The following is a 25,369-nucleotide window of genomic DNA, read 5'->3' on the forward strand; positions in this document are numbered from 1 at the left end:
GTCAGTTCAATTTATTTATGTGTTTAAATAAATATTGAGTGTTTGAATTTCACTTTATATATACAATAATTTATTTAATAATAAACTCAAAAATAAAATTTAAATCTAAAATAAATTAGTCATTAATATGTCAGATTAAAAAATAATGTGAACATCAAAAAATTAAGATATAAAAAAATTTCTTAATTGTTTCAGGAGCAAATAAAACTTTTTAATTTGCTTTATTTCATTCATGTTATGACACATCAACGATGTTGAAAAGAAAAAAAATATTATTTCAAAGAAAATAAGTTTTTAAAATTTTAAAAATTTAATTTATAAAAATGACCCATATTACTAATATATATATTATAGAAGAGTTAGTGTCTATTTTTTTCAAATATTTTTTTATTATATATAATTCATAAAAAATGTTATTTTCAAAATTTAAACCTAAAATATTTTTATTAAATTAGAAATTACTTGTCATCTCAATTTATTCATTTTTTATTATTTTTATATACATTTAAAATAAATAGAATAAACCAAAAATTTTCATTTGTTCTTAGAATATCTAAGGAACTCTCCATAACATTGTTAAAAAAATATGTAATCACTTAGATATTTTACTTTTCTTTTTCTTTTAAAAAAAATCAACTATTAATTTTTTTTTTTTTTGTCATAGCTAGACATACTCTAAGAACGAATTCTCTCAGGTGAAAAAAAAAATTGGATGATGTCAATTGTTTAATTTAAATTTTTATTAGTTTTTTTTATATTTATTTTTTGTTTCACTTATAAAATTAATAATAAAAAATCACACTTTATTCTTTCTTAAAAAAAAAAATGAAAGGATCTATTTCCCTAACTCACACACACTAGAAAAGCTCTTCAATCACAATTCACAACCTAATTAAGTAATTATTGTTGTCATCCAATGACATCTTAGGAGGCAAATAGGTTTGTCATTAGTAAAAGCATTCTAATCACTTTATATTACTTGTTATTATAACTTAAATAAATGTTCTCTTTTAAATAACTCATAACAAGGATTCAAGAAATTGACCGAATTTTCTTCTTAAATTTATATATATAAACTCAAATGAAATTAAGATTGCTTTTACTCTGCCACATTTCTCTCCCTAAACATTAGTTTTCTTTTTTCCCTTCCAAACAAAAAAAAGGCTAACCATTTTAGTTCGAAAATGAAAAATAAAAGGAAGAACTACTACATGTCTGATTTGTGTTTTTTTCATTTATTTTTATTTTTAATATTTTCTAGTTCTAGAATTTTGCAAAAAAAATATAAAAATAAACAAATAAAATTTTATTATTTCACTTCTATTTCTATAAAATCTTAAAAATAAAAAATACTAAAAATAAAATTAAAAACATTTTCCCAAACCAAACATACTTTAATATCTCAAAAAAAAAAAAAAAAAAACAGTAAAGTTATTTGCACAAAAGTAAAAATATTAAGAGTAGAGACACAAAATATGATTTATTTACTAGGTTAAATTACATAGTTAGTCTCTACACTTTTAGTGAAATTACAAATTGGTCCCTACACTTTAAAAGTTTGTAATTGGATCCCTAAAGAGAATTAAAATTTGCAATTTAGTCCCCGTCGGTCAAGAAGTGTTGATTTAACAGAATATTCTCAGAATATGCTGAGAATATTCTGTTAAAATAGAGAATATACTAAGAATATTCTATTAAATCAAATACTTTTTGAACGACGGGGACTAAATTACAAATTTTAGTTATCTTTAGGGACCCAATTACAAACTTTTAAAGTATAGGGACCAATTTGCAATTTCACTGAAAGTGTAGGGATCAACTGTGTAATTTAACCTATTTACTATCATCAATATTTTGTGTCATGAATCTTAAACACAATAACTCTTAACATCCACTTCTTGATGTACAAATAGCATTACTACCACTACTACCAAGAACATGTATATATATATAACATAATATTTATCTATTTTGGTTCAACTTTTGCTGAAATTGTGTATCCTCCACTGTAGTCAAAGGCACTGTTGTTGTCACTCACATTATCCTTATTCTTTGCAAAATTTGAAGTATCAATGTAAGGATGTTTCATCATTGCTCCACCCTTGGTGGCTCCAAAATCAGTGGCAGATGAAGAAGCAGAGGTTGAGTTTGTGTTCATTCCATCATTTTGCAAGATTGTCTCAAGTGCCTTAACAACCTCACTCATTGTTGGACGGTCAACGGCTGATTCCTCAACACATTGCAAAGTCAACTCTAGGAACCTACCAAACCCAATGAGGTTTGGTGTGTTCCTCAAAGTTTGATCCATTAGTTCTCTCATTCCATAGTGTTCTTCGTCGTGCCGGTTGAACGCCGTCCGAGCTTCCCGGACAATGTACTTACCCTTTTCAATGGGCTGCCTCGAACTTATGAGCTCTAGCATAACTACTCCGAAGCTATACACATCACTTTTTTCAGTTAGTTGTTGTGTCATGTAGTATTCCGGGTCCAAATAGCCCTGTAAAGATGTTAAATTTTGTCACCAAGAACTAGAATGAATCTTGTCACAAATTAAAAAATTCACTTCTCATGCACAAACAGTATAAAATAGTTTTACACGGACATTTAATCGTGTAATTTGGGTCTAAATAGCCCTGCAAAAGATGGTAACTTCCTCATCAAGTTATTGAGATAAAATCAGAACAAAGATTTTGAACAACATAAGTGATAGTGCAAATGTTTCTTACCAATGTTCCTTTAACCTGAGTAGAAACATGTCCTTTCTCACTGTCTGATACTAACTTAGATAGTCCAAAATCTGCAACCTTTGCTGTCAAATTTTCATCTAGTAAGATGTTAGTGGATTTCACATCTCTGTGGATAATTGGAGGGTTGGCAAGTTCATGAAGGTAAGCGAGTCCTCTGGCCGAGCCAAGGGCGATTCGAAGTCTCCTCTTCCAATCAAGATGAATGTCAGATCTTCCTACAACTCAGAATTGAAAACAGAGAACATTATTTTTCTTTTTTTGTTCATTTTTTCTTTTTCAAATGCTAAAAATGAAAATACAAATCAATCAGTTAAGCATGGAAACTAACCTGACAAACTCTCTCTAAGTGTTCCATTAGGCATGAATTCATAGACCAACATTTGTTCTCCTTGTTCGAAGCAAAATCCGACGAGTCCAACGAGGTTCTTGTGATGAACTCTTGAAAGCAACTCAATTTCAGTCTTGAACTCTAGGCCTCCTTGCATTGATCCTTGCTGAGCTCGCTTGATCGCGACGATTTTTCCATCAGGAAGCACCCCTTTGTACACCTGAATTAACAAACATTCACTAGAACTAAAATGAAAGAAAAAAAAAATGTTAACAATTAACATAGAAGCATTAAAAGTCTAACATACCTTGCCATAACCACCAAATCCTAACTCATTGCTTTCAGAGAAATTACTAGTGCTCTTTTTCAGTTCATCATATGAGAACCATCTTGCACCCTTTAATTGTGGTGCACCTCCACTATCCTTTCCACTTGGTGCCCAAGATGCTGGATCACAAAGATGAATTCACATTGATTCTCAAAGTTACACAAGTGATGATATAATAAGACTTTAAATACAATCAAATAGATAAAGGAATTACCAAAAGGTCTGCTTAATCCTATGGCTCGCTCCGCGCGCTTCTTTTGCAGGATTGCATATACTGCTAAAGCTATCAGGCTCAGAAACAGAACTGATGAGCCTACTGCTATACCAATAATAGCACCAGTGCTAAGAGAATTTCCTTTGTTAGAATCTGAAATAATTCCAGGTTAGTTGCATAAAGTTGCAAAGATAAGGCTTTGTTTGGTAAGTGTCTAGGGACAAGAAATAAAGAGACATTGAGATTCGAAGTAGCAATTTCATACTTGAAGTTACATTCGATGATTCACTCTATTAAAGGGACTAAAGTGAATCACGAATTGTAACTTCAAGAACAAACTTGCTATTTCTGAAATCTCGACGACTAATTTGAATCATGAACCTTTACTCAAGAGTTAAGGTGTAATATATTTCTATGTACCTGGGAAAGCATAAGGGAATGCAATGAAGTAATAAGGTCCAAACTCCTTAGGAGGCTTGTAAGTTTGGTTGGTCAAATCAAACCCAATTCTTTGAACTTCAGTCCTATTGAAATATTGTCCTGATGGAGGAAACAAAGCTAGTTGCACTTGAAGATAATCATCACCATTGAAGAAAGGGTTTTGCAAAGAAACTGAGCCAGGTGTTAGGTCCAACTTCACCCACAAACTCATCTCAAGTTCATGGAAAATGTTAACATTTGAGAGTTCTCTAAACAAGGGTCCTCTGAAGTACAACATCCCTTCATAAGGGTATGCACATTCACAGCTTTGAGGGCTAAGCTTTTGATCCGGCGGACAAGATTTGCCTGCGCAATTCGCCAAGCTTGTCGAGTAAGGCTGCTTAGGCTGCTGCTGAAGTTGGCAGTAGTTTGTGTTTGAGAGAACACTGCACACTGGATTTCCTATAAGGCTGTGAAATTCAAGAAGAGATTAAACATTTATAATCATTAATCAACTTCCTAAACCATGCAAATGTTTTCTAACCAGATAATTACATCAATGTGTTCTTGTATTGCGAACGGAGGATTACTGAGGAAATCTGGTTGTCTTGAAGATCAACAAGCTGCAATTGTGGACAAATGTTGTCACCTAAGTCTAATGTATTGTTCAATGCATTGTTCCTCAGTTTCCTGCAATGCAAGTAACATAAATTTTTATATAACACAATAAAGGTAGGTTCAAAACAAGGATCTTAGGAACCTACACTTGCTGAATTTGAGGAATGCTGAAGAGCTTTGATGGAAGAGGACCTTCCAAGGATCCAAACTCCATAACACTTCAAAACAAATGTACATTAATTTTTCAATATATCAGTTTATTTGTTCGAATCGGTCGTTACTTGGAAACGAAGTTAGTAGTTGGTAAGTTCTTACAGAGTGGTGAGTGATGGTAGAGATGAGAACCAGACTGGAGGTTCAGAGGGATCAAAGGAGTTGTTACTAAGATCCCTACACAATATTATAATTTGATTAACATCATAAGTAAGATAATATCATATTAGAGGAAAAATTAATTAACATAAACTCATGCTAATTTACTTACACATAGTTGAGGGTATCCATGTGACTTAAATCTGGCAAAGAACCTGTCAAATTATTGTGTGCTAAGTTCCTGAAAGATAACACAACATTATTATTATCATTATTATCATGATTACTAAGGTTATTATAAAATACTAATGTGTTCATATCTGAATATAAGTACTCACAATTCATTGATGTTTGTAAGGTTATTGAGATTCGTAGGAACCTCTCCTGTCAGGGAATTTCTATCAAGCCGACTGTTATAAATTGAAATTATAATCATTAGAAACAATATATAACTAGTCAAATAATATAAAGAGAAAAAATAAAATTAGATTGGTAGAAAGAGTTGAAAAAAATTTATTAAAAAACTGAAATATGAGGCAATTACTTACAGAACCTCAAGTGTCTGAACTAGTCCTAATGTTTCTGGTATAGCACCAGATAAATCATTTCCATCAAATAATCTGCAAGGAAAAAGAAAAAGTTGTTAAAAATGGTAAAATAGATGACATCACAAGCTTATAAACACCAATTTTTGGAAAAATAAAATAAAATACATGAACTTACACATGTATGAGCACCATGTCAGAGCTGAAAAGTTTGGGGGAAATGGTACCTGAAAGCTGGTTCTTATTGAAATGGCTGCATTAGATTACAAATACAATTCAAAACAGTTATTATAAGATGAAGGGAATAGTATACTGCTTCTTACATTATTCTTTCTCTAAAAAAAAAAACTAAACATAAATAATTTTTCAGTATTTAAACATGACAAATTCATCGAAATTTCGTCTTTCCCACTTCAAAAAAAGAACATACAAGTCTTTTCTCGTACAGGTACAAGTTGGTTATAAGTTTGTTATTTTTAAATCGGAATGATTTTACCCTTTATATTTTATTAAAGGGTCGAATTAAGTGATTACTCGAGAAATAATAAATAAAAAAAATGAGTCAAAATACTAACAAGTGCTTAGCCTTTAGAAGTTGGTCTAATCCAGGGGTGGTGGAGGTTGAAACTGGAATAGGTCCTGTGAGTTGATTATCTGCCAAGTCTAACCAATAAAGTTTGGAGAGTTTACCCAATGAAGGTGGTATTTTTCCAGTGAAGTTGTTTGAGTTTAAGGCCCTGTGTATTCAACCACACCATTATACAAATACAAATACAAATACAGATACAAATACAAGATTTGTTCTTACAGAAAGGATAGCTGTGAAAGATTTCCCAATGCATCCGGAATGCTGCCACTGAAGCTACAACCAGCCAAGATGCTGACACAAATTAAGGAAAGAAAGTATTAGTATGCATTTTTTTTTTTGTGAATATAAAAAAAATGGATCTTGTTTCTTAAGGAATCTTACAGAATATTCAGATTGCTTAAGTCTCCTATCTCTGGAGACAGGGAACCTTTTAAACCTTTGTTGAATGACAAGTCCCTACAGTTCAATAATATAGTTAGCATAAAACATGCTAGGAAAAATTTCTTCTTAATTTTTTTTTTTTTTTTTTGTATAAATTACCATGAAAGATCATGTCACTTTGTAGCTATGTGTAAATTTCATTTTCATTTTATGCATGCATTAATTTCACGACATGATATCAGTAAGTTTAAGCTTTTAAGAGAAACGATTTCATGACAATTATTATTCAGTCAGTGATGAAAATCAACACATAACGAGGTCTAATAGTGATTGTAACTGATTAAATTAGTAACATGATGTTGTTGTTATCACCTTAAGTAACAAGAAAGATCAAAGAAATCATACTTACAAAGATCTAAGTTCTGTTAGTCCACCAATGTCCCCACTTAGTTTACCTTTGAGGCCCATGGTTGAAAGTCCCCTACACATTCAAAATGCAAGTATGATTAAAAAAAAAAAAACAAAAAAAAAAATGGATGACATTAACATGGCTTGATTAATTGATAATAAATAATTACAATGAAGTAACCCTTGATTTGTTGCATGTAACTCCTTCCCATGGTGCTCCACAAGGGTCATCTGATTTATCCCAATTTGGTGGTGTATTTACCCATATATCCTTCAAAGATCTAAGTACAGCAGCTACACCACAATGCATACCATAATTCACAAAGTTCTTTATAATAAGGTACATGAATATATGCTAATTAAGTGACTAATTTTCTTACTAATCTCATAATTTATAATACCAACCAACCAATGGTGAATTAACTAATGTGTTAATTAATTAGCAGTTGACTTCAAAAAAAAAAAAGTATTTAAATGAATAAAAAAAAATTGTATATATTATAAGGTATAAGTTAGCATTTTTATTTTATTTCATTCAAATCATATAGAAAATTGCAAGAAACCACAGCATATTTTCAAGTAATTAAGCAGAAAAAGTATTATATATAAACACTAACAAAACCAGATGAATACTCCAAATCAAGATTAGCTATATCTAAAAGAAAATGATTACAATAACAAAAAGATAGAGAATTTAGTAACACATTACCATCTTGGGGATCAGTATAAGAAGAAATGACATGAATCTCAGCCAACAAAATTCCCAAAGACACCAACAAATGGAGGAACATTCCCATCTTGGGGAGAGACAAAACTCTCAACACTTGTTTCTTCTTCTTCTTGTTATTGTACAAAACAAACTAAACATCAAAACATGATATCATAAAAAAAAATAATGAAAAATATATTGCATGTTTATCATGGCAAGCATAGAAGGAAGAAGAGGGAGAAGCATTTGAAAAAGAAAGAGAAAGGGTATCATGGAATTGAATTGGTTCCAATTTTATTCATTTTTTCTTGTCTTAGAAGCTAATCAAACGGTTGCCACTACCTCTAACAACATCATAGTCATTTTCTCACTACTACTACTACTACTTTTTTTCCCTTTGTTGTTGTTGTAATAATCATAATCATTAACAAATTGACACTTATTCCGTTACCTTCACTCTTCATTCACCAGTACTGAGCCTCCAAAATGGAATAACATCACTTTTTTCTTTTTAGCTACTTTGACCTTTATCATCATCATCATATATATATATTGTCATTATTTTAGAAATACTTGCATATTTCTCAAACATATATTTAATATGCATTTAATAAAATTACTATATACGTGTATATTTATGTATAAATATATGTGTTTCTTACACTCGGTTAATATATATTTTGTATTTTAATACATATTTTATACTGATAACTATTTTTTTTGTGTACATAATATGATTGATTTTAAAAATGGTTTAATTACTCTGCTGGTTCCTATAGTTTTGTAAAATTTTCAATTAGGTCTCTATACTTTTTTTTATTTTCAATTAGGTTCCTGCACCAATTTTTTTTTTTAATTGGGTTCCTACACTTTTTTTTTTCCTTTTATTTAGGTCCCTGTACCAATTCTTTTCTTTTTTTAGTTAGGTCCCTATAAAATTAAGCCAATTACTACTAATAGGGACTTAATTGAAAAAAAATTTGGTGCAGGGACCCAATTAAAAAGAAAAAAAATATAGGAATCTAATTAAAAATTTTACGAAATTATAGGGACCAGTAGAGTAATTAAACCTTTAAAAATTTTTATAGTGGCTAACTTTTAATCTTATATATATATAACTTTTAAATATTATAATTGAAAATAAATTATTATGATCTATAATATATAAACAAATAATCAGTCATTTATTATTTGTTGCATAAAAATACATATTTGATATTCACGAAAATTTTAATTACGCTATATACAAAAATTTGATTATTCTTTTTATTAAATTTTTTTATAAAACAATACAACATAAATAATTAATACTGATTTTTAACGTTTATAATTTGTTAAGTATATTATAATAAATATACTAAAAAGTATGCAAGAATTTTGGATCACTATTTCTCATTCTTGATAGACACTAAAGAAATATCTTAGCATCTATGGCGACAGTACATTGGTTTAATGGATAAGTGGCACATAGTGTGTGTGGTTAATGATAGTGGTTAGGTTGGTGTGACATGGTCCCACATCACTAATGTTCTATAGATCTGCATCAAAGAAGTGTATGCAAAGTTTATTAGATAATAACTGAATTAATTTAAAATTCTATGTGTAATTGTGACTTGACTTTACTTAAAGCTTTGTTGGCCAAAAGAAGTGAAGAGCTTTACTAAGATGGCTATCTAGGTACCCACTTTTTTTTTTTTTTTTGGTTCTTTATTTAATTATGTATTTTATAATTTTTTTTATTTTTGATGTAATTTTTTTTAGATGAATATGAAGAGACTATATCATTTGAACTATAATTCGATGGCTCATCTTTAATGTAATTATTATTATTATTATTATTATTATTATTATTATTATTATTATTATTATTATTATATTTTAATTGATAATGTCACTTTTTTATTTATTGTTTATTATTTTAAAATTAGTTTTTGAGATTTTTTTTTTTTTTTTGATCTTTGAGATAGTTTGATGAAAGTATCAAGAAAGATTATTGGTTCAGCCATCATTTTTCTTTGCCTTTTTTTTGGTCAAGATTATTTTTCTTTTCCAAAGACCTCTAACATTGTGAGAAGAAAGCCCAATAGTTACATAAGGCCCAATAGTTTCGTTAAGCCCAATAGATTATTGTTTTTAGTGTAATTTTTTTTTCTCACACTTATGTAAGTAGATTTAAATAAGATTAGTTGTCTCACGTTTCATCTAATATTAAAAAGGTATATATCAATTCAATATGCAAAATAATAATAATAATAATAATAATAATAATAATAATAATAATAATAATAATAATAATAAGAAGAAGAAGACAAATTTTTCTTTGCTTTTCAAGTTCAACTAATTATTTTTATAGCAAATGATATGAAAGTTACTCCTATAGTAGTGTAGTTCTTCAAGAACAACCCCAATATAACACATTATTGTTTGGTTTATTGCATCACTAAAATTAATAATGAATGATTAATTATTACATCATGATAGAAATTACACCAAAGTAATTATATATCTTCACATACTCTTACACAACATAACATAACACAAATGCGACTTAAATAACAACATTATTGACAACAACAATATAATAGATCCTCTCAATTTCTTTTTTAATTTATGTTATAAAATATAATTTCTCATCATAAATAGATAATTTAAGTGGAATAAAAAATATTTAAAAAAATTGAGAAGATGTATTATTTTTTTTATCATCAGAAGACTTAAAACAACATACATGAAAATTAATTATTAATCCACCAAAATTAAAGCACATTGTTCGTTTTCAAATTTTCACAATCATGATCATGGATCTAAGGGCATTTATGGAATTGGTGACGGGTGGTGAGGCTTTTATAGCAAGGGCAAGAATCATGGTGGCCAGAGGTGCCTTCAGGAACACACTTGCAAATCTTACAGCAACTTCCACATGCCCTTTTGCATAGATTTGGCCTTGATGATAATTTGCACCTTCTTTCACATTCTAATCCACAATCTACATTATTCATATATAAATTAAATTAAAATTTATTTTATATTAACTATAATATGTACTTAAAAAAATAAAATCATATTATACATATGGTAGAAATTTAGGTACAGTCAACTTTACATAAAATTTGATCATTGACAGCCGTTAGATAAAAATTTAATCAAATCAGTCAAATTATTGAACCGTTTTTAATTATCAACTTCACGTGAAGTTGACTGTATCTGAGTTTTTACGTATATATATACCAATTGTTTGTGGAAGAGGAGTTGGTGTTGGAGCTCCAATGTTGGTGGTGCTCATTGTCATCATCTGTGAATGGAGATCAGATTCACGACAAATTAATTTTTAATCTGTTGAATTAGAAAATACTGTAACCAACCAAAAAAATAATAATAAAATAATTTTGAGTTCATTTCTTCAAATGAACACGAATTTTAATACAAAATATATTAAAATTATTTTTTTATCAATATAAAAAAATTCTATTATTAGAAATTCGAATTTATTCGTCACTCGTCAAATTTAAAGTTGATGATCCATTTTATGAAAAGAGAAAAATAAAAAAAAAACTATTATTTCTTCAAGATAATTAGTACATGTATATACTAAATAAGCATGTTATAACTAATTTAGTACTAATTAAATTAGTAATAGATGATAATGATAGATTATAGGAGGCATAATATAGGTTTACCGTTTGGTGTGATTCAGCAATGTGAAGAATGAGAAGAGTGAGGAGAAGTGAAGAAGCAATGAGAGTTCTAGAGAATGCCATTATAGTAGTGTGTATCTAAGTGATGAGTGAAATACAATAATATTATTGGTGACAATGAAATGGGAAGTAAGATTATGATGAGTATTTATAGGAGGAATTAACAACACTTTTAAGAGTGAGATATGGTTTGTTTTCAGAGAGTAAATTAATTGTATAATGCAAATTGAATTGGATGCAAACAAAAGAGATCACTACCTAGAAGGTGCTTTTGACAGGCTAGTCCAGCAAAGACAGAGATCAAACCCTAATTCATCTAGTTGCTTCTTGTTGACTTTAGCTTAGCTTGGACCTCTCACATGGATGCTAATTTTAAATAAATAATAAAAAATAATTTTAAATTTATTAATGAGATGTTAGAGATATAATTATTAATGTTATCTTCTTCTATCAGGTTAAACTGTTAGGATGAGTAATTTTATGATATGATATTTCGAATTTTATGTCCAAAAGTCAATAATTCGATCATTAGTGAATCTCAAAAGTCAAAAATAAAAAAAAATAGCATAAAATAAATAAAAAAGAGAAAAAGTCCATGTCAAAATCAAATTTAAAAAAAAAAAGTATTAGAGATATAACTATTAATATTATCTTTTTTTATTAGTTTAAACTTTTAAAATGATTGATTTTATAACATGAAAAAAATTATTATTTTTATTAAATATTCACTTTGCTAAAAAGTATTTGACAGTGATAATTTCTATAAGTGATTAATATTTTTTCCCTATCATTAAAATTTAAAATTTTTGTCTAATTAAAATACAAAAAATAAAAACAAAAATAAAAATTTTCTTAAATAAAATATATTATATAAATACTAAAAAAAATTATTATTATATATTACATATAAATATATATTATTTTATATATTTTAAAAATATATTTTATATTTTAAAAATATATAAATTTTATTTATATAAATAATATATAAATTTTTTTATTATATATTCTTAAATAAAATATATTATATAAATACTAAAAATTTATTATTATATATTACATATAAATATATATTATTTTATATTTTAATATATATTCGATACGAATAACTGAATATTTTATATAAGTTACTAAACAATAGTCTTTAATTTGAACTAGGGTTAGTATATCAAGTCAAATTCAACACTAATAAGTGAGTGTATATTCGAAAATAGAAATTCTCCATTGTGAGCTAGAGATATAAACATGATAAAATTAATAAATTAATTAGTATTTAGCCCACAGCCCCACACTTCTTTCTAAGAAGAAAGAAAAGAGAGAATATAGGGAGACAGCAACTTGTGATTTTAAAAATGCTAAGCAAGAGCATCGTACAACTACACACATACTTTTTAAGATTTGATGTCGGCATATACATCTTAGAAGCATCCAATGTAACCTTATATTATACCCATGTGTTATATTTGTTTTATTATATCTAATTATGCAAAAACAATAACTACAAATACAAAATATAGTTTTTTTTTTCTCTCTCTCTTTCTTTTGATATAATGCATACATTAATAATGTAGCAGGACTAAATTTTCATTTTGGTGCTTTGATATTCACGCGATTACTCATTTTGATTTTCGAAATTCAAAATTATTTATACTGATCTTCTAGATTCAAGTTTCGGCACCAATGTGATCCTTCGACTCTTTTCGACGATGACTAAACAAACAGAATGCTGAGATGGCACCCTTCCTACCACGCTGGATAATGAGTAAACGACATCATTTACCCTTGCCATCCAAACAAGTAAGAAATGTCGTCACTTTGTATATGAATGGAGAAGAAACGATGGAGATTCAAAATAAAGTATTCTTCTTCTTCTCTACCTCTACTATTCTTTATTTCTGACTTGTTTGGGTGCCAAGGGTAAACAACGTCGTTTACTCATCATCCAGCGTAGTAGGGAGGGTGCTATATCAGCACTCCGTTTGGCTAGTCATCGCGGGAAAGAGTCGAGGGATCATATTAGTGTCCTGAATTAAATTTGGAGGACTAGTATAGGTAATTTTTAATTTCGAGAACCAAATTGAATAATCGCGTGAATTTCAGAACCAAAATGGGTATTTAGTCAATGTAGCGGTATCAAATAAAGATGCTGCTTAAATAAATAAATAAATAACACTTTTTTTTGTGTGTGTTTATGTGTACACACTACACACACTTACCCACAAGACCAAACTTTTTTTTGGTCTTGGGCCACAAAACTAAATTTAAAACTTCAGTATTTGTTGGGCATGGAATCTATGCCTAACCCAACCAAGAGTTAAGAAGCCCAAATAAAATCAAAATTTAACTATATGACTTAAGCGGCCCAATATGTCCAAAAAGAGAGGCCCAAATGACGAAGGGTTCCCTCAAAATAATAATTCAACCCATGACAAAAAAAAAAAACTCAACAGTGCGAGGAGCCGCCACGCTTGAAGGCTGCTAAAATTTTAAACAAAAACAAAAGCTACTAAAAATATCTCATAAATACTAAAAAATAAAATTTAATTATTATATATTTATGTGTTGCTTTATATTTTTTAGAAAGTAATTAAAATTTTCAAAATATACTTATAAAAGTAAATTATTATTACATTTTAATACTTTGAATTATTTATTTATAAAATTTTATTATAGATATAAATATTTGACTATTTTGTTTTTCAATGTAGATTTGAAAGATGATGCTATAGAGTTTGATTGCATGCAGGAGTCAATATATCATCTAAATTGTTAGAGGAGTTTGTGTAGAAGCTTTGATATGTGTTACAAAATGTTGTTACAAAGAGAGTTAGGTAGCAACGTGATTGTGAGTTGTGACTTGTGACATTGAATGGTTGAAACTTCTTCCAACTCACCATTTCTCTAGACAAGTTAGTAGGAGCTACCCTTTTTAATAAATCTAATGTGTTTTAAAAACTATTAGAAATATCATCATCAATAAAGTTTTTTTTTCCCTAAAATTTGTCAAAAAAAAAATTATCATTTATTTTATTTTATTTTAATTTAATTTATCTAAAAAAATTTCAATTTCCATCAAATATATTCCTAATAGTTAATTTTTTTTAAATTTAGGATCAATTCAACAATAATACATGACAATTATGCTTAATTTACTTGTGTTGAAAGTTGTTCTTGTAAAATTATTATTAAATTGATCTTAAATTTTTGAAAAAATTAGTCCTTAAAATATATTTGATACAAATCAAAATTTTTTTAAGATAAAATTCAAAATAAAATTTAGATATATTTTTAAAAATGGACAAAATATATATTTTGTCCTATCATTATTTATATACGTTTTATCAATTTAAATTTTTTAAAAAATAATTTTATAATGGAATATCAAAATTTGTATGATTAAAAGGTTTAAAATTTTATTCTTGTTAACTCGAAATTAAAATTTTAAACACAACACAAAATGGAAAAAAAAAAAAAAAAAAACTAACATATAATATAAGTCTTTTAGACATTTATTTATCTTAAACGATCGTGGCATACCATGATACCATTTATCAGTTTCATAATAATATAAAATAAATAATTAAAATCTTATATTTACTCGTATTTTTAAGTTTATGGACACTACTGTACACACTTAGCTTATTTAATTGATTTCTTAATATATTTATAAATTAATTTTATATTTTATATTTTATATTGTTTATTGTTTAGTGTCTAGAGCACTAACTACACAAAACAATGTATCTCAGTATCTCCGTCCTCTTTATTTATTATTATTTAACATATAAAATTAATGTAAATTCATAAGTATCATCATTTCATCACAAATAGAATATGTTGGAGGTATTTATGAAAATATTCATATTTATATATTATAATGACTAATTAATTAAATTTGGGTGCGTGTGAAATTCAAACCTACCACGCCATCACTAGTACTATATAAACCCAAGAAACCCCATCTTCCATTCCCATATCTCATCCAACCATCAAAAATCACAAAAAAAAACATCACTCACACCCTTTAAACACCAAATTAAATAATAAAATTTTTCAAAAAAAAAAAAATTCATATGGCGCCAGCAAAAACCCTCACTCACTTGGCGGAGCAAAAAACTCTTGAGTCCAGCTTTGTGAGGGATGAAGATGAGAGGCCAAAAGTTGCCTACAACCAATTCAGCGACGTGATTCCGGTCATATCATTGGCCGGAATCAACGACGCAGATGGTCGTAGGGCCGAGATATGCAAGAAGATTGTAGAAGCATGCGAGGATTGGGGAATATTTCAGGTTGTGGATCATGGTGTGGATACCAAGCTCATTTCCGAGATGACATCTCTCGCTAGGGAGTTTTTCGCCTTGCCACCGGACGAGAAGCTTCGCTTCGACATGTCCGGTGGCAAGAAGGGTGGTTTCATTGTCTCTAGCCATCTCCAAGTAAGAATTTATCTAATTTTTCTTTTTCTTTTCATAATAAGTATCTAAAAAGATTTATAGATTATAAATCACACCAATTAATAATAATATTTTTAACTTTAAATGAATGATTTGTAAAATCTCTCCAAATTCAGATATTAAATTATGAACAATAATTGTTCGTACTAAAATTATTCATTAGTATAAAATATATTTTAAAAATAAATTAAATTATATATATTTACAGGGAGAAGCCGTGCAAGATTGGAGGGAAATAGTGACATATTTTTCATACCCAATTCGCAACCGCGACTATTCGAGGTGGCCGGACAAGCCGGAAGGATGGATGGAAGTGACGAAAAAGTACAGTGAGGACCTCATGGGGCTTGCATGCAAGCTCCTAGAGGTCCTCTCGGAGGCAATGGGGCTAGAAAAAGAAGCATTGACAAAAGCATGTGTGGACATGGACCAAAAGGTTGTGGTGAATTATTACCCAAAATGCCCTCAACCTGACCTAACACTTGGATTGAAGAGGCACACAGACCCAGGCACCATTACACTCCTTCTTCAAGATCAGGTTGGTGGGCTTCAAGCTACAAGGGATAATGGTAAGACTTGGATCACTGTTCAGCCTGTGGAAGGTGCCTTTGTTGTCAATCTTGGAGATCATGGTCATGTGAGTATGCACTATGCAATCTTTTCTTATTTCTCTCTCTCTCTCCAATATATATATATATATATATATATATATATATGAATTTAAGTTTGATGTATTGACAAAAAATTGGATAGGGTGCAGTGTTTAATCTAATCATTTATTATTTTCTCCCTTATTTATTTCTGGTCTCACTTATAGAATTAAAAGTGAGAGATCACAATGGATTCTATTAAGTATTAAAAAAACTGGAGAGGATCCATTTCCGGGATGACCACTCATGTGGTCAATGTCAAAAACAGTTGTTTTTAGGTTTAATTACCTTGTTGGTTTCTATAGTTTTGCGAAATTTTTAATTATGTCCCTATACTTTTTTTTCTTTTAATTGAGTCTTTACACCAATTTTTTTTAATTGGGTCCCTACACTTTTTTTTTCTTTTATTTAGGTCTCTATATGAAATTTTTTTGTAGTTGAGTCCCTATAAAATTAAGTCAATTACTACTAAGAGAAACTTAATTGGAAAAAAAATTAGTGTAGAGACCCAATTAAAAAGAAAAAAAGTATAGGAACCTAATTAAAAATTATACGAAACTATAGGACTAACAGAATAATTAAACCTTATTTTTACTAATGTAACGTTACATAATTAAATGCATTTGTAAAACTACATTACACTTACCATACATCAAATTATATATATATAACATAAATCCTAAAAGAAGAAAATAATATTTGACCCTTTAGTTTGATAAAATAAACTAAATATAAGAAGACTTATTTAAAAAGAATATACAGATTAGATTTTGACTCAAAAGTCTACTTAAAAAATAAATTTTTTTACCTTTTAATTTTTTTTTCTAAGAGAATTATTTTTGCGACTTTTTTTTTATATGGACGACCGAAAAAATTCAATTAAATTTGAAAAAAAATAGAGATCAAGTTCAAGTGCAATTCTTGAATTTTTCTTTTTTACGTATTTTCTAAATAATTTTTTAAATATTTTAATGAAAAATTAAATCAAATTTATGAGTTGTTTAATTTCTCACTTAAAAAAAGATATGTATTTTGTCAGATTAAAATTATCCCTCGAAGATTAAACTATTTTTTCTTCAAAAGTCATTATCAAAAATTATATCTTACTAAAATCATAGTTTACCTTTTTTTGGTAAATAAAATGTCAACTAACTCAGACTGTTACTGAAAATGATAATGTGAATTTAGTTTACAATAGCTCATAATTCATATCTTATGCAATGTTGACTGGCATCATAAGTACACATAATAATTTCTTTTTCTTTTTTCTGGATTTTTTTAAAATAAATTTAGATAAAAAAAATGTCAACGCATTAGAGATTAATTTACATTTTTATCCAAATCTTTTACATGTAATAATATTTTCAACAAGTGCTTTAAATAACACAATTTTTTTTAAGACACCAAAAAAAACACCATTTTTTTAATTCCAAATTTTTATAGTTCAGCCTATTAACACTTATCACAATTTACATCACCTTTAGAATTATTTAACGTGATTCCATTTAAATGTTCATAGACTTCTTAATTGAATTTTGGGTGTGCAAGTCATCAACCGTTTTCTCTCACTTTCCTATCTTCTAAGTTCTAACAACAATAACTCATTTTTGAAAATCAAAGAGACTAGAATTAATAGATGAAACCTATGAACTATGGACACTTTGTTGAGTTGTCGTATTCGTGTGTCGGACACATTTTGGACACGACACTCATCGACACTCGTTCGACACGCGTGTTTGATGTGTCCAACCGTGTCTTAATAAAAAGTAAAAAATTCTTTTTCGGACACACATGGACACACCTAAATACCATCACGTGTTAGCGTGTCCTGTCTTATTCCTAACATATATTTTTAAAATAAATTTAGATATAGTATATATTATTATTTATTAAAACAAAAAAATATTTTAAATACTTTATATAATTAAAATAAAAAATTAAAAATAATTAAAAATTTTAATTTATATTTTAAAATCAATAAAATATCAAAATATCATTATGATTTATCTAAAAAATACTTTATATTTTATATGTATGCGTGTCCCTGTGTCATGTAAGATTTTAAAATTTGCGTGTCGACGTGTCCCGTGTCGTGTCGTGTCTCATCTCATATTCGTGTTAGTGTCTATGCATCATAGGATAAAACAATATACATGCAAATTAATACAGGGTCAATTAAGTAATTTAATAAGCTATATAATTAATTCACCGAAAAAACAGGTGCCAAGTAGAATTCATCTCATGTGGAAAGAAGGATAGAGTCCTTTCATCAATTCTCCTCCATCTTTGAATGTTTATTAATAATCACATTTTTCAATATTTATCATTAAAGAAAAATCTTTCCACATCACTATTTTATGAAAAAATCCACACACACGCATGCTACACATTTAGCTCTTTTTTAGTATATTTATTTTTAATATAAATTTTTGGTCCACTTTGGTAGACTTTTGAAATGTTCTAAATTCAACTATTTTAATAAATATATGCTGAATCAATAAATTTAGTTGACTAATATATATATTAGGTGGGCCTACTAATACCCAAGCTAAAGGAGAGGCTGCGAAATAAAATACACTAATAAATAAATGCAATAATAATGCAAGTGGTTTGACTCCGGTGATTTTAATAGTGTATTTTAAAATTTATTTAATATAATATAACTAGCAGATATTTTTGAACGAAATATTATTACTATTATTAGGTCAAGTAAGTAGAACTTTAATTAGGGTTCGACCAAAGAACTATTAATTAATGGTGGAAATTCAGATGTAGTCGACTTCACGTGAAGTTGATAATTCAGAGCCTTTAGATGCTTTGATTGATTTGACAAAATTTTCATCTAACGATTTTCAGCTATCAATTTTATATGAAGTCGACTATACTTGAGTTTTCACCTTAATTAATGCTTATATATGGTGAATTGCTTTAATTTCTCCCATTAAGTTAAAATTACGGTATGGGTTGGTTAAGTATAAGTTATCGTAACATACATTTTTCAAAAAATTATTATATTTGTGGTGATTATATTTTAATAATTTAAACTTTCAAATGATTTAACCACATTTTATTTAAAACAAATAGTATATTTATTTTTTAATAACTACGTCATAAGCATAAATTGTTGGAAATAATTAATTATATGTTGGAAATGAATTAATAATTTTCAAAAAATATAAAAAAAAAAACTAATCACTTGGTATAGATTTTAAATGATAATCTAAATTGAACCATTTTCTAATAAAATCAAAATATGCTCAATAAATCAATTTATGTTATTATTATCATCATTAATTAGTAGGGCCTACTAATCTCCGAACATTAAGTAAAATTATAGTTTTTTTTTTTGTATGTAAATGACTAATTCATTGCGAAAAACAAAAGGTAGAGGGCAAAAATGTAAACCCAAAGCACAAAACCCTAATAAATAAACACAAAGATAGATGGTTTGACTCTGCTGATTTTTGTAGCCTATTTTAAAATGTTAATTTATTTTGGATAATTATTTTAATTTCTATCCATTTTTTTATAATAAATACTTTGAAAATTTAAAAAATGTTTAGCCTTTTATAAAAAGTTTTTGCATTTAACACTGTATCATCTAAATTATTGACAAGAATTATACTAATTTTTAGGTTTTATAAAATAATGACATTTTATTTTATTAGAAATTAGTTAATCATCATTTCATAATATTTTTCAAAAAATAGAAATAATAGTAATAATCTATACTTTTCTATAGTAATTTTCTTCATTCATATATATATATTTTTTTTGTAACATACAATCTCTTTATTTAATTTATCTATTTTTTTTTTGTAGTTCTTAAGTAATGGTAGGTTCAAGAATGCTGATCACCAAGCCGTTGTGAACTCAAACTCTAGCCGTTTATCCATAGCCACATTCCAAAATCCGGCACCGGATGCGATCGTATACCCTCTTAAGGTCGAGGAGGGAGAGAAGCCGGTGATGGAGGAGCCGATCACCTTCGCCGAGATGTATAGGAGGAAGATGAGCAAGGACCTTGAGCTTGCTAACCTAAAGAAGCTAGCCAAGGAGAGGCAACACCTCCAAGACTTGGACAACAAAAACAAATTAGAAGCCAAGCCTCTTGATCAAATTCTTGCTTGAGTAATAAATAGTTGCAACTTTTATGGGCTATTTAAAATTACTTTAATAAGAATATATTTATAATTCGCGACGGAATAGTCATTCGCCTGGCACGTTAAAATATATTGTGAAAAAAAAAAAAGATATCTTTATATATTACCTTTAAGCTTTGTGATTTTGTATGTTTAAAGTATAGGCCCATGTGTTTTTTTTTTTTTTTCTTTGTTTTGTGTTATGTTAAATTAAAGCTTAATCATATGAGGGTATGGCTTTAATTTGTTGTTTCTTTGCCTAGGTCATAGGATCCATGAATATCTATGTAAACACTACTTTATAAATGAGAAATAAGAAACAACGAATTGATATTTGTTGGAATTGGTATATTTAATTTGTTAACACAAATGATCTTATATTTAAATTAATATTAATTAATTTTTATTTTTTTATTACAAATATTGGTTCTTAGAATTATCAATCTTTTAACATTTCTTGTCTCACAACACAACACATATATATTAATTTACTATGATGTTGAGGCTTTAGTATGTTTTTTTGTTTTTTAAATTAAACCCTATTATATTTCTTTGATTGTTAATTATTATGTGGATATGGCTTTAATTATATTAATTTACTATAATAAGTAGTATAGTATTTCTTTGATTGTTAAGAGTTAAGGCCATTATGTTGAGAGTAAAATATATTTTCTTGATTATATATAGGATATAAAAAATATTTTATATACACTAACAATGAATAATTATTATGTATTTATATATAAAATATTTTTTATATAATTTTAATATATATTTTATATTTTAATAATATTGTATATACATAGTTGATTTAATAACTATTTTTTTAATACGTAATATAATTGATATGACATTCAAAAATAAATACTATAATATTATGTGAAATTAATTTTGACTAAAGTTAATCACAACCGCCAAGTACACCAACATCCATAGATGTATTAAACTAACGGCTTGAGATCTATCAGAGTGTATAGGTTGAATCTAAACCGTTGACGGCACCTACTACATACTCGTCCTGAAAGGGAGGGAAGCTACAGATAGATACTATGATTGAGGCAATTATTACTTTTGTCTTTTCCTTTTTTGCTTGTACGGTTTAAAAAAAAAAAAAGTTTGATTTTAACAATAAAATTATATAGTCATTGTTCATACCTCAACCTAACACTAAGGTTCATGTTTAAATAAAAGGCCCAATTTAAAGATTGGCCTTCTCTCGACACCGACCTTCTCACAAGAAGTCGGATCCTACACAGATTTACTCTAAGAAAGTCGGATCGAAGATTAGCTAGCAGATAACCCTTATTCCAATAAGTAACTGCCCATAAAATCTTTCAACCCACTTCCAGGAGCCATATCTCAACTTCCTTAAGATAAAGAGACGATTATCCACCTAAAAATGTGGAACGACTCCACACGGTGGTCATTGGTTCATCACTATAAATACCCTGACACCCTTCAGGTATCACTAAGTTTTAATACTCTCTAAACCTGCTCAAACTATTTGCTAACTTAAGTATCGAAGTGTCTTTGCATGTACCATCCCCCTATTCTTTCACATACACAAGTCAGACGGTAGTTCTCAGACGCAAATTTAGTCGGAGACTATCTCCACTCAACGCGTGGGCCAGTTTTACAAGCCCAACCCATTAACTTCAGGTTACCCACGTAACAGTTATCATAATTATATTTAGGGTAAATACCTTTCAGATTCTTAACTATTTTTTCGTAGGACATATTTCTCTATAATTATCACTAAATTTGTACTCTATGAGAAAATTTCATCTATTTAGTTCAATAAGTTTTAACAATTTAAAAGATAAAAAAAAATTAAATGACAGATGAATATAGTGAAAATAATTTGACTTGCACTATAGAATTATTACAATTTTTTTTCTTGTTTTAGATATGGATATTGATTTAAGTCATTAAACTATTAAAATGGTTTTTTGTTTTTGGACAGTCTCTTTTTGTGTTTTTTTTTTTGTTTCCAACTTTTGTTTTTGTCATTGGTTTTCAACTATTTTTCAGGTTTTAGCTTACATTGGAGCCTTTTGGAAGTCCACAAAAGAAGAATAAAAACCCAAACAAAAATAATACTATAATGTCCAAAAAAATAAAAAAGACTAGTAGATATTGGGCTTTTAAGTATTTCAACCAATACAAAAAAAAGAGTATACTTTTCAATGCAAGATTTGGGCTATGAGCCCTAGACTACCTTATGAAGAAACGAATAAAAAGTTACTACCAAAATGCAAAGACAAGAAAATAATAAAAAATTAATAAGACCGCATTTGGAAGAAAGGTTGAGATTGAGCACAAAATTTGAAAGATTGAAACTAAATTAAGTTTTTATATTATGTTTGGTATAAGGGTATAGGATTGAGTTATATTTTAATATTTTATTTAATTTAAAATAAATATATAGATGAAATAAGAATATTTATTAAAATAAATTTAATTATTAAAAAATATTAAAATTTTACTTTCTGTCTTAAAAATTTTCAGTTTTTTGTGTCATTATTTTCTAAAAATACTAAAAAAATTAAAATTTTATATTTCGAGACTAAAATTTTAGTTTCAATCTCTAACCACCAAATACAATAGAAAATTTTATAAAATATAAAAAATAAAATAAAAAATAAATGTACCCTAAATTAGGGCTTAATTCTAGACAGATTACAACATACTACTAATATTTTGTTTTTGAAACCAACATACTATTAATTAAATTTGGATCATTTAAATTTTAAATTTTATTTAAAAAAATATAATTTCTCACTATTTATTTTATAAGTGAAATAAAAAATATATAAAAAACTATTAAAAAATAAATAATCATACTTTACCTTCTAAAATAAAAATTCAAATTTTAGAAAATTCAAATTTCTACTAATATTACTACCATTAAGAAAGTATTCGTTCTGATTTTCAAAATGTGACTAATTATCTGTGTATTTGTTTATTGTTTATGAACTTAATTATTTGTGCCAACCTGCTTTGATTTTTGTGACCTAAAATATGAACATGTAACCAAGTAACCCCACCATTATTTATTATCTCAACAAAAAGTGTGTTCACATTGGCTATCTAATAAATATAATTTTATATAGTATAACATAATATAATACAGACTTTTCATATGATGATGGCAAAAGTTTCTATAAATATAAATATGATATATTTACAAGTAATATTTTAAATTTATTCTAAAAAAAAAGTCGACATTCTAATTTTTAATAAATTTTAATTATTAAATTAATTCTTAATTTTTTATTTACTTAGACAAATTAATTTTTATATCAAATTTAAAAAAAATTAAATAAATTTATTTTTATCGTTATTTAAAATAAAATATAACAGACTCTGAAAATTTTTAGAACTTTTATACTGGTCCTTTAATTATATAGATTAATAATTTGATATGGATCTAATTCATTATGACGAAATTAAAATTTAGAGATTAATTTAAATATTTAGTGAATAAAATATATTGAAAACTATAATATTTGGTTTAAATTTTCTTATGCTAATTTAGGGTATACTTTATATTTATTTACTTTATTTGGTTGTCCACGGTATCTTCTAATTCGACAGATCAATGACTAATTCATCGCGGATCAAAGCTTCATTTAAGGCGGGATTCGAAACTTCGACACTTATTTAAACGGACGAATTGCTGGCATGTATAAAGTGAGATTCGAATCCCCGACATTTGTTTAAGCGGACGAGTGAGTTTACTATTCGACCAATTCAAATTAATTTTTATATTTATTTATTTTTTTCGGTTGTTTACCGTATCTTCCAATTCGACAGGTCAATGACTAATTTATCGCGGATCGAAGCTCCATTTGAGGCGGGACTCGAAACCCCGACACTTATTTAAGCGGACGAATTGCTGCATGTATAAAACGGGATTCGAACCCTCGACACTTATTTAAGCGGACGAGTAAACTTATTCGACTAATCCAAATTAATTTTTATATTTATTTACTTAATTATGATGTTACTTGACGTATGAGCTAGATTAAAGAGAAACATTCTCAACCTAAGCTTTTTAAGACCAGGTCTTCCACAAGTCATAAAGTAGAATTATGCATAACGTAAAGAGATAATAGATGAACGAATTATTACAAAAATCTAGAATCTCATCGTATATAGTTGCATGTGAAATTGTGGATTACTACAAACAAATTACACATATATACATTATAATAATGCACCAATTTCAACATTTTTAAGCCTCTAATAATGGTTATCTCTTATTCAATTGGTCAAAGTAAGACTTGGTTATTAGCTTGAATTGTCCTCCAATAAATCAATGGCACGTCAAAGAATTCAATTTTAATTATCAGAATATATATTTCCTTTTAATAAAGTTTAAAAATTAATTTGGAACTGGAATTGTTTAAAAAAATTACAATTTAATAATTTTCAATGGTATTTTTTAGTTTTCTCTCTCTCTCTCTCTATATATATATATATAGGGGCGGAGCTACATGGAGAGAAAGGGGGTAACGGTCTCCCTAATTTTAATTTTACATGTAAATTATATGTAAATTTCAGTTTAACCCCTTTAAAATTTTATTTTAGTTTTATTTTATTGTGTAAATATTTTTTGTTCTCCTCTAATATTTTATCTAACTCTGTCTTTGTATATATATATATATCATATTAGATGTGCACAAAAAATTAATTATTAATTTAAAATAAATATTAAAATTTAAAATATATATTAAAAATATATAAATTAATATATATATATATATATATATATATATATATATATAAATATATAATAATTAATTTTTTTATGTGTCCATAATATA

The 25,369-nt window shown here is 27.5% G+C and overlaps 3 protein-coding genes across 7 annotated transcripts; 1 reads left to right on the plus strand and 2 right to left on the minus strand.

Annotated features, from left to right (window-relative positions):
- Positions 1–1,373: 1,373 nt before the first annotated feature.
- On the minus strand, positions 1,374–8,154 carry LOC107620708 (Leucine-rich repeat protein kinase family protein). 5 transcript variants are annotated; one of them, XR_015901347.1, is made up of 21 exons: positions 8,051–8,150; positions 7,600–7,729; positions 7,061–7,184; positions 6,892–6,963; positions 6,483–6,557; positions 6,321–6,392; positions 6,088–6,249; positions 5,691–5,765; positions 5,516–5,587; positions 5,306–5,377; positions 5,140–5,208; positions 4,971–5,045; positions 4,802–4,873; positions 4,593–4,727; positions 4,038–4,507; positions 3,618–3,770; positions 3,383–3,522; positions 3,076–3,295; positions 2,727–2,962; positions 1,842–2,497; positions 1,374–1,487 (listed from the first exon to the last, which is right to left on the minus strand). XR_015901347.1 is itself a non-coding variant. In XM_016324139.3 (20 exons), the coding sequence occupies exons 2-20, from the start codon at positions 7,685–7,687 to the stop codon at positions 1,967–1,969; spliced, it is 2,913 nt and encodes a 970-aa protein (XP_016179625.1). In that variant the 5' UTR covers positions 7,688–7,726; positions 8,051–8,154; the 3' UTR covers positions 1,828–1,966. The 5 variants fall into 5 exon arrangements, 3 of the variants coding, with proteins under 3 accessions (XP_016179625.1, XP_088356861.1, XP_088356860.1); XR_015901331.1 differs by lacking the exon at positions 8,051–8,150 and having other exon boundaries at positions 7,600–8,012; XM_016324139.3 differs by lacking the exon at positions 1,374–1,487 and having other exon boundaries at positions 1,828–2,497; positions 7,600–7,726; positions 8,051–8,154.
- Positions 8,155–10,267: 2,113 nt separating this feature from the next.
- On the minus strand, positions 10,268–11,409 carry LOC107615866 (cypmaclein). Its single transcript, XM_016317887.3, has 3 exons — positions 11,277–11,409; positions 10,828–10,891; positions 10,268–10,585 (listed from the first exon to the last, which is right to left on the minus strand). Exons 1-3 carry the CDS (start codon positions 11,355–11,357, stop codon positions 10,404–10,406), a joined length of 327 nt encoding a protein of 108 aa, XP_016173373.1. The 5' UTR covers positions 11,358–11,409; the 3' UTR covers positions 10,268–10,403.
- Positions 11,410–15,264: 3,855 nt separating this feature from the next.
- On the plus strand, positions 15,265–20,889 carry F3H (flavanone 3-hydroxylase). The gene is made up of 3 exons (XM_016325239.3): positions 15,265–15,730; positions 15,957–16,385; positions 20,221–20,889. The coding sequence occupies exons 1-3, from the start codon at positions 15,368–15,370 to the stop codon at positions 20,527–20,529; spliced, it is 1,101 nt and encodes a 366-aa protein (XP_016180725.1). The 5' UTR covers positions 15,265–15,367; the 3' UTR covers positions 20,530–20,889.
- Positions 20,890–25,369: the final 4,480 nt, after the last annotated feature.

Source organism: Arachis ipaensis, chromosome B1 (genome assembly GCF_059453495.1).
Source record: "Arachis ipaensis isolate K30076 ecotype BB chromosome B1, ASM5945349v1, whole genome shotgun sequence".
Lineage (NCBI taxonomy): Eukaryota > Viridiplantae > Streptophyta > Magnoliopsida > Fabales > Fabaceae > Arachis > Arachis ipaensis.